The sequence below is a fragment of the Eleginops maclovinus genome, chromosome 3 (assembly GCF_036324505.1).
Source record: "Eleginops maclovinus isolate JMC-PN-2008 ecotype Puerto Natales chromosome 3, JC_Emac_rtc_rv5, whole genome shotgun sequence".
In the NCBI taxonomy this organism is placed as follows: domain Eukaryota; kingdom Metazoa; phylum Chordata; class Actinopteri; order Perciformes; family Eleginopidae; genus Eleginops; species Eleginops maclovinus.
In genome coordinates, this window is record NC_086351.1 from 10,038,007 (window position 1) to 10,048,016 (window position 10,010).

General features: G+C 39.3%; 3 protein-coding genes across 3 annotated transcripts in view; 2 read left to right on the forward strand and 1 right to left on the reverse strand.

Annotated features, from left to right (window-relative positions):
• The window catches only part of rps9 (ribosomal protein S9), a 145,282-nt gene that overhangs the window by 54,391 nt on the left and 80,881 nt on the right, over positions 1-10,010 (forward strand). The window lies entirely within an intron of this gene.
• ube2s (ubiquitin-conjugating enzyme E2S) lies at positions 174-3,872 on the reverse strand. Its single transcript, XM_063879311.1, has 4 exons — positions 3,635-3,872; positions 2,539-2,686; positions 1,869-2,059; positions 174-1,777 (listed from the first exon to the last, which is right to left on the reverse strand). Exons 1-4 carry the CDS (start codon positions 3,635-3,637, stop codon positions 1,424-1,426), a joined length of 696 nt encoding a protein of 231 aa, XP_063735381.1. The 5' UTR covers positions 3,638-3,872; the 3' UTR covers positions 174-1,423.
• josd2 (Josephin domain containing 2) lies at positions 5,451-9,633 on the forward strand. Its single transcript, XM_063879314.1, has 5 exons — positions 5,451-5,843; positions 5,965-6,093; positions 7,088-7,213; positions 7,720-7,914; positions 8,131-9,633. The coding sequence occupies exons 2-5, from the start codon at positions 5,972-5,974 to the stop codon at positions 8,240-8,242; spliced, it is 555 nt and encodes a 184-aa protein (XP_063735384.1). The 5' UTR covers positions 5,451-5,843; positions 5,965-5,971; the 3' UTR covers positions 8,243-9,633.

Here is a 10,010-nt window from a genome sequence, read left to right on the forward strand (position 1 = left end):
GACCTCTAAGGTAACATAAAGTGAGTTTGTACATCACAGCAGTAAAAGCAGTATCCATTCACAACGGCCTAACTGATACATCTATTATTGCATAACAGATGAATTTCTATTGTGATGAATATATCTGCAAGCAAAGGAACCCAAAATAAGAGCACTCTTTTTTTTCCTTTCAGTTCTTGTATTTCAATGTTTTATTAATTTAAATAATTTAAAATGGACACAAAATATCCAGCCAACAATCTGCACAGTGACAGGTGATTCAGAGGCACATTTTCCACCCAAATTAAGACAGTGCTTCAGTGTGTTTCCTTGGGAAATGTAAGCCCTGCATGCATTTAGTATGGAAAGAAAACCTGCCCAGAAAACCCGAACAGTGCTCCAAGTAGGGAGACAAAATCTATCAAACGTGGACTTTATCCTACAGATGTCTCCTCAGGTATCCACATGGCTGGTAGGAAAGCTGGGTACCTGAGAGAGCATACTGCTTTGTATGGGAGCAGGGGTGAGTCTCACCACTGTATTTTTAATACAAATAATACACATTTCATTTTCTATGAAGTAGTCTGGCAAACTACCCCGTTCCCCTACAGCCACTGATCTAGGTCTTCACACGTGACCACAAGACAGCTGAATATGAACATGTCGATAATAAACAACTTTTGAAAATACTAGACAGTGAAACCATTTTAGAAAAATTAACATAAAAAAGGGGTTGAGATTCCATGAACCACATGACCGACTTCTTATACTCCACTGCCAAGTCTTTTCATACCTATACTTCTTTCAGATAGCAATATGAAAAATACTATTTAAAAAGATGTTTCAGTTAACAATTACTTATCCCAATATATGGACCCCCTTCAACATTGTTTAGCAACTTCTACAATTTTTTTGTTTGATGTCAATTTGAAAAGCTCATTTTATTTAAAAGAACATCTTGGTTCAGCCTGGCTGTGCAGTACACAGTACCATCACAGCAGCATTTACCAGGAAACACTTTAAAAAGGAGACAATAGTAGGTAGATGTCATTGGACAGACATTAGAGGCCATGATTTGCACAAGGAAACCTTTGCACAAGGAAACCTTTCCCCTCTCTGATTCATTCACAAAAGTCTGAGGGAAAAATACAACGGATGGCATGATTTGCCCCCAGTTAAGCAATTGTCTTTCCTTTAAAAGAGTAACAAACATTTTATTTTTCGGTATGGAAATAATTAACAAAGCTGTAATGCCAACAGGACAAACTGGAGGCAAAACAGAAGCTAAGGCATGAGTACAAAGTGGACAGTCTGGATAGGTGGTAAAAAGAGTCAGAAAAAAGGGAACAAAAACATTGTCAGCACACCTCAATAATTATATTTACACACTCTCTCGCTCTCACACGTACACACACACACACACACAGAGAATTTTGCAGAGGTATTAAAGTCGCCTCAATGCCCGCTTTTTATCTGCTTTCTTTTTCCCTGCTACGTTATTAGTGCTACTGTTGCTATTGCTGTTGGTGGTACTGGCTGCGTTTGCTCCGTTACCCAGGGATGCTGGCACAGGTGCTGCACTGGGTCCAGCTCTCTTCATGGGGTCACCCGCGTGCTTCTTTGGCTGGGGGCCGTCGTTAGGGTCCTGAAGGGCCCCAGAAGGCCCGCCCATGGCGTGGATCTCTGTGAGCAGACGAGCTCGGGACTCGTATTCTGCATAGTCCTCTAACAGCAAACGCCCGGCTTCTTCATTCAGAGCGGACTCCGGATTTGGATGGATGAGAAGACACTTGATTGTCTGTGGGGAAATAAAGGAGACGGAAGTGTAAAAATAGTGACAGAAGCGCAGTTAACACTCAGAACTGCAAAAGACTGATGGTTCCTCTTACAAGCAAGACGTGTCTGATGCCGAGCTCTGCCTTCCAGTCCATCTTCAACACGTTGACACAGATCTCTCCCTTGTGACCCACATTAGGGTGAAAAATCTTGGTCAGGAAATACCCCTTGGGTGGAACCGCAGGGAAGTCCTTCCCGAGGACCAGACGCATTCGGAAAACGCCGCCAGCAAACGGAGTTCCCTCTGTCAATGCATAAAGAATTCATCTCATGAACAGTATGTCCTGACTGCAACACTTGCTCCATAATAACAAACAGGGTCATGGAGCGGCAACTGAATCAACTTATGCAACACTGAAAATCTTACATCCAAGTAATTCAAATCATTTACTTCAAAAGCATGTTTTTTTTTTTACCATGATAGATAGTATGTGCAATTGATAAAATGGCAAAATACATGTTTAGTATTGACCTTTCAGTAATTCTATTTGACCAGGGTTTCAGACATATAATATCATAACAAAACAATGTGGTGGACAGACAGAAATACATCCAAACCTAACCCTAAGATGTGAAAAGCACAGGTGTGTAGAGAGGACATATCTCTCTGCTGAAAAAAAACAAACAGTTAAGTGTCTCATAATGAAACATTTATTACCTTGTGAACACACACAAAGGTTTTTATTTTCTTATAATGGCCGATGCCAGTTTGGTATTCCTTACCTGGTCCTTCGATGGCTGTGTGCAGCTCTGTTATGTCTTCCTCACTGGGATAAACCTTGATACCCTCAGGTGGGTCTGCTGCTAAGGCTGCAACCTCTTTGTAGACCAAGCGAAGAACATGAGGAGGCAAATTCTCCACATTGGAGTTCTGGACAGAGACAGACAGATGGTTGGGTTAACTCCAGATTTGCATTATGTAAACTCAGACCCACTAGAGTTGAGAACATTGAACTCTAAGGGTTTTTTTCACAACTAAATGGAAGTTAATGTTTTTTAGAACAGCTTATATTTGACCAGTGTTGCACTCTTTTTACTTGAGCACATCACCTATACTATAGTAGTTAGTATCATGCTATTATTTCCATTACAGGAACCTGCATTTTTATTTTAACTACAAAAAGTGCCATAACGAAAACTGTTGAATAAAAAAATGCATGACAGAATTGTAAAGTCAAAACTGGTCATTGCCAGACATTATTTGACGATCAATCTGTTATGCTTAATAAATCGACCAGAATCTATGGCCTTTAATTTGTAAATGTACACACAAGGTGATGGGCTTTTAGGCAAGTTAATGATTTTTCTATATTTGGTTGCTTTTCGATATGTATTAAGAATTATTTAAACTCTTAACAAGATACTTCGAGGGTGAGCTACATAGCATCCCATAGCTCTAAAAACAAAGTTTTAAAATAACTTCATTTGTTTGACATAACACAATCTGGCATTTGTACAATCAGGAGAGCCACGGAACATTTGTATAATCGTAAGGTTATTGTACAGCTGTCTCTCCTTTTGATGGGTAACTTTTACGTTAGTGTTTCAGTACCATTAGCCATACTAGCCTAGCATACATCTGATAATGTTAATATACTCCCCACTCGGTTTATTGTAAATGTATGATACAGTATGTACTATAATCAATTTATCTAATACAACATGCAACTGTAGTTGACGATACCCAATAAATGGCATAGACTCCAGCAAGTAGACACAACCAAAATTAAAAGCTCGACGGCTGGCGACGGCTAAACGTCGGATCAAGCTAGCAGCTACTACCATTGGTCGTAGCAATACACTCGGCTAGCAGACTTACCATCTTCAAAAGGAGTGCTTCTAAGGCGGTGGATGTATGGCTATTATCAGATACAAGGACACCTTTCCGTAATGAGTGAAAAAACTATCTCTGATGAAACTTAGCCGGGTCTGACTGGCTACTCTTCTTTTCTTCTTTTCGTTGACACAGGAACAAAAATACAATCCCCAGTTTAACCTACTACCATGGACCAATGGGCATCTTGGTTACTTTACACGTCAGGGACCCTGAGCTAATCACGATACATTATTGTCGTTACGTCACAGCTGGAAGCCCTCTCAGCGTATCCGAGTCGAAATTATGACTGATACTATTCAGCCATTGGTCTGTTTGAAAAACTCACTCACACCCTTGAACAGTATTGAAAAGATACACTTGTTAGCCTATATGTTGAATACAATCAAACATTTTGAATAAAATGTCCTGCATATCACATCCAAACAGAAGTAGGTCTAGGAAGAATCGAATCAAACGTAATTTATAAAGCCATCTAACACATTGGAACATCAATCAATAAAAGAATACTGGTTTATTAATATATATTCATAAAACATCAAAATAAAGATGAACTCATTCAGTTAAATACAGCATCATATCAAAACTTGATGTGTACATACATACGCACATACATACACATGCCTTAATGTCTCTTGGGATGGGGTTACACTGTTTTATGGCGCTCTTGTGTGCATGAGCGTAGTGAATGCCAACACACTCAACACACTGATTTGCAACGCCAGTCACGTTGTTGGAGAGGAGTTTGGCTCTCTGACGACAGGGTCAGATAGAGACAGATGCTGTCCAAGGTACATGTCATATTGGACAATACCTCCCACACACAACATGATGTGCTGGTTGAACAAAAGAGAACATTCAATACAAGACTTATTCCAAATGCAACACAGAGCGCCGCAGGAAATCATTCCTGCCTGTGGCCATCACATTTTTCAACTCCTCCTTCAGAGCCTGAGACACTCTGAGTCAATATACTGGACCTTTGACTATTTCACCCCTGTCAGCAGCCATTACCCAATAATTAATCCATTGTATATCTGAACTGTGCAATGTGGACTATACTTTTACTTAGCTTATGTAATTATTCATGCATACAACTAATACTAACGTCATCATATATTTTACTATTCAGTTTTGTTTGTTAGTGTTTTTTGTTGGATTTGTTTTATGTAATAACTATGTAAATGTGGTATTACAGCATTGATAGATGTTATCAATAAGGTATTTTCTTACATTCCGTTTCCCTCCCTGTAGATACATTTAAATCGTTTGTTGTGTGTCATTTGGTTGTGTTTGTTTGGGGGGGGGGGGAAAGATAACAGAAACAAAACTTAAACACATAGGCCTAACACTTTATAAAAGCAGTGTGATATATGTAATAACATAAGTGTTCACGGTCCATTAATACAACACAGAAATAATGTTATAGATTGTCATTGTATCTTTTTTAAATTTGTATTGTACAAACATGTGTGCACAAGTGTACACAAGCGCATAAAATGATTTTTTTTTAGACAATTACAGAAAAAAGGAAGAGAACATAAATGCGAAGTTATAAGGATAACTGGTCAAATGTTTCAGGGGGGAATATTATAATTTAGCAAAAGATTATTACTCTTTTGTGATTTAAGTAATGAATTCAGCTACTGAAGAAACATAAAAAAGTAACCAATACAACATTACACACGTTAGGCTTTTTAAATGTGATATTCCAGGTGTTTCCAAATGTGTGGGATATGGTCCTGTATTCAACATGTTTATTATCCCCATTAAGCAGGCTCGGCGCTAGGGGGCGCTTCAACACAACGTGCACAGACCGCCTGGTGGACTGAGAACGTTAGTGTGCGTTTAGGAGATAACTTTATACGTTTATTTAACTTTATTTATATTAGACAGGATATAATATCCATAACAACGGAAAAAAGAGGGACATTTTAGCACACGTACTGCTGAGAAAAACATACATGGGTGTGACACCCGCACATGACAACAAAAACAACGGATCTGCTTCCGGTTTCTGGATGTAGCTGTCAGACACCAGCATATTTTTTTGAAAGAAACGGGGAAGCGCTTTATCAGCAGATCAGTAGCTTCATGTAGCGATCGTGGAATAATAATAGTTCACTTTGCCGTTGTTTTGCCGTCCAAACACAGAGTATAACCAGCGGGCTGTCACGGTTTAGCCTCCGCTACGGTAAGCTAACGACTCTAACTTATCGTTAGCATGAAAGGGGCTGTGCTGCTGGGATAGCAACTAGGCTAACTCTATCACATCTAATGCTTATGTTTATTTTCTCTTTTCTTTGTATGTTAAGCTTTAGTATGAGCGAAGGAGAAGTGTTTCATGAGAAGCAACGACTGGAGCTGTGTGCGATCCATGCTCTCAACAACGTGCTCCAGGAGCGGGTGTTCACCAAGGAGACAGCCGATGACATCTGCAAAAGGTAGGGTAACTTTGGGAGGAGGCGTCGGTGTGTCTTAAAAAATGTATCTCCTTTATATCAAGCAAATAAAAAATATGCATACGAACCACATTAGTTATCAAAACATAAAATAATCGAATATTAAATAGTTGTTTTTGTGTATAGCACTGGTTATAACAGCGAAAATAATAATAAAATAAAAAAATACATTTGTTTATTATAAAAACCTCATTAAGAAAATAATCAAGTAAGCAATTTTGAAAATACATAGAATTTAATAATGTATGTAGTTGCAATTCTTACACTGCCTGCCATAGAGTATGTTTCTTTGCTTTGTCCCAAACACTTACATTACCTTACTTCCGGTTCACTAAAATACCTTTGAACTTCTAACCTGCTGCTCCATAACCGGTGAAAAGTGTTTCTTTCGCTGTTGACACATATGTGGCTAAACTATCAAGTAACATAAGGATGTTGTTCATAACCTGATCTTGTTTTAGATATAGTGTGTCAACCGACAATAAACCAGTCACAGGATTTCTTATTGTTTTGTGTAATATAACATTAACCCTCAGGGAAAAATATCAGAGGCATAATTTCACACTGAAAGAGCAACTCCATTAAGTGTGGCTGTTGTTAAGGAAGTAATTAACTAACTGAGTGGACTATGAAACAAAAGGATTAATGGACGGGGAGCTTGTGATCTTGGCTAAATCATTTACTGCGGGAAACCCTGTGATTAAAGCAACTCACAGAAACGTTGTCCTGGTTGTAATAAACTAATATGTTTTATTTAAATGAAGGAGAGTTTTATAAATAAAAAACATAGCAGTTTCCCAGTTACATAACCTTTATGTTGGGCTCTAGATTTAAGCCCTGAGTTTGCAGATGTATTTACAGAAAAGACCATATATTGCCAACAGACCTGGCAGCAATAGGTCAAAATTAAAACATGGCTTCTGCAAACACTTTGGGGATTTTCTCTCTTATATGCTTTGTGGCTCCTTCTCTGCAGGCTGGCTCCACAGTGTATGGTGAACCCTCATCGCTCAATGTTAGGCACAGGAAACTATGACGTCAACGTCATCATGGCGGCCCTACAGAGCCGGGAACTGGCTGCTGTGTGGTGGGACAAACGCAGGTGAGTGAGACACACTGAGTCCTGAGCCAAGGGGAAACAATTCAAGCTTTTTGTGTTTGAGAGTCGGTCCAAACCAAAGAACAGATTACTTCGCAATGTAATTGGATTTTCTGGACTTTTTTTTTCTTATTTGGTAAGGCATTACTTATTTAAATATTAAATGTACACGTATAGGCAAGTTCAAGTTATTTCAAGAAAATATTTTCAGAGAAATGCTGAAGAAGTTATACTTGTATATCCTTTTAGTCTCACAGACAGACAGAACCACCCATTTCTGCACAAGTAGTAGGGCCATAATTCAAACCATCATGCCAGCGCATGCTGCACTGTAAATATGAGGCCTGACTCACCTTTTCTCTCACACTCCTCTCTATCTGCAGTTATGTATCAGGCATTTATTTTATTTTTAGGTAAATTCTAATGAAACAGTCCACCATGGAACATACTGAATATAACAGATAGATAACTAAAAGTTTGATAATTCTGTTTTCCCTTTTTTAATACAGGACAGTTCAGAGCCTTTGCATGTCAAAGGTCCATGGTTTTATTCTTAATGTCCCATCACGGGTGTCTCTGGGGATCGTGTCCCTCCCACTCCGACGGCGGCACTGGCTCGCAGTTCGGCAAGTCAATGGACAGTACTACAACCTGGACTCCAAACTGAAGAGCCCTCTCTGTATTGGGGGAGAGGTAGAACTACGGTAAGAATGTGCCTTCACGTCTTTCAAATGTCCCTTTTTGAGCAGACACATGATGTCTGTTCTGGGGGAGAGCAGCATGTGAGTCATCCCATATGAGCGGTCACATGGGGCTTACGTCACTGTTAGTGTGAGAGCGCTGAACTTTAGTATTCTGCCCTCTGTCTGTGTCCATGTTGTTCTAACTTTTTCCCACTTGTCGTCATTGTTTCCGTGCAGCACATTTCTCAGCGAACAGCTTTCTCAGGACGTGGCAGAGATGCTGCTGGTCGTCCAGCGGGAAGTGGAGGAGGATGGTTCGTGGCTGAACTCTGACAACCCCAAGAAGTGATGCCTTGGACATACCCTTACATAGCATGGAAAAAGATATCCTCTGGGATGATGACAGACTTAAAAAAAAAAAAAACCTCATTCAGAAAACTCTTCAGGGAATGCACTAAATACATTTAATATCTACACAATTCCAAAGAGAAGCAGTGACGGGCGTTACTCCTGACATGAAGAACGTTATGATTGTAGCCGCTATAGAAGCTTTTGTTCTGATATGACCCCTGTATCTGTGTTGCCCATCTCTCTTTACCTTTATTTTTAACACTAGGGAGGTGCATTTAAGCTTTCAAAGTTTGAGGGCTTGTTTGATGATACTTGAGTTGTGACATGACTGACATTTCTCTGTTTGTTAGGAAAGATTGGTGTGTGTGTGTGTGTGTGTGTGTGTGTGTGTGTGTGTGTGTGTGTGTGTGTGTGTGTGTGTGTGTGTGTGTGTGTGTGTGTGTGTGTGTGTGTGTGTGTGTGTGTGTGTGTGTGTGTGTGTGTGTGTGTGTGTGTGTGTGTGTGTGTGTGTGTGTGTGTGTGAGAAAAACCATCTGCAATAAGGATAACTGGACTAGTTTGAGGGCTAAAACATCAAGATTTAAAATGTTGTAGTCTATTACAATTAATCGCCAAAATCACATCAGTCTGTACTGCGTGTAAAAGATGGTCTTGGCAAATGTTATCATGCAGCAGCTGAGGGCCCCGTTTCTTCCCACAACTGTTGTTGTAAACCTTCTATGCACTGATTTTGATTTCTTAGCAATGTCTCTTTTCTCACTGGTACTGCAATGGTACCACCTAATGAGGCATTCAAGAGCCTCCAGTGTTTTTGCATGCTTTGGTACATTCACTGCAGCTGTTTAGACACTTTGAAGAAGAAATGGCAGAGATTTAAATTTAAGATCTGTGATCCATCACAATTAATTTGTGACTCCCATTTGTTTTTGTCAAAGTGATGTTAATTTTGTGGGAAGTGTGCAGCTGAATCCACCCAGTAATGAAGCTTTAAAAAAATGAAAGCAGACATGACTTTGATTAGGATAGACTGCAAATGAATGCTGATTTAAAGTCTCTTCAGGTTGAGTTTCACACAGCTGTATCATGAATGAAAGACGTTAAAAAGGTAGTCATTCACAGTATTTTAAATCTAAAAGGAACTGTTCCACGAATGTAAGTACACTATTCTTTATTCTAGTTTTTAAGTAACATGCAAAAACACTGGTTCTGTGAATGTAAACGTTCTACGTTTGTGTTTTGTCTATCCTATTGATCTATGCATATCCAAAATAGTAGGAGCACCGTCTCTGGTACACATTGGTGAATGACTCACACATAAACCCAGACTCAGAGGTTCATTTTAGTGAAACGTATTTATATTAAACTTTGACCTCTTGTTTTCAGTATGAATCTCTTGTCTGTGAAACATTTTCCTTGTTACATACACTGCATTGACTCGTAGACACGATGAAGACCAGGTGAAGGTTATTGAAGTTATTTTTTATTTATATTAGACTCTTGAGTGTAAAAGGATGCCATTCAAAAGGAGCATTGATAACCATACAAACTCAATTCAAGGGGTTAACAAGGTCAGTTGGCAAGGAGGGGGGATTCAATGAAATCTCATACCAGACCATATATACACAAAACCTCTCGGAGAGATCTCAGAAACCCAATGCTATACATAGTTATTATTGCTAGTTACGGTAGGGCTACTGCAGCACCAGTAGCAAGAATCATATTGCTATGTACCTGCTATCATTGCATGGGATTTGTAGTTCTTTAGT

Coding starts and splice junctions, on each gene's coding strand:
- ube2s (XM_063879311.1), bottom strand. Junction 2,060..2,538: donor CACAGCCATCGAAGGACCAG/GTAAGGAATACC, acceptor ATGCATTGACAG/AGGGAACTCCGTTTGCTGGC. Junction 1,778..1,868: donor GCATCAGACACGTCTTGCTT/GTAAGAGGAACC, acceptor ATTTCCCCACAG/ACAATCAAGTGTCTTCTCAT.
- josd2 (XM_063879314.1), top strand. CDS start 5,972: ATGAGCGAAGGAGAAGTGTTTCATGAGAAGCAACGACTGGAGCTGTGT. Junction 6,094..7,087: donor GCCGATGACATCTGCAAAAG/GTAGGGTAACTT, acceptor CCTTCTCTGCAG/GCTGGCTCCACAGTGTATGG. Junction 7,915..8,130: donor GGGGGAGAGGTAGAACTACG/GTAAGAATGTGC, acceptor GTTTCCGTGCAG/CACATTTCTCAGCGAACAGC.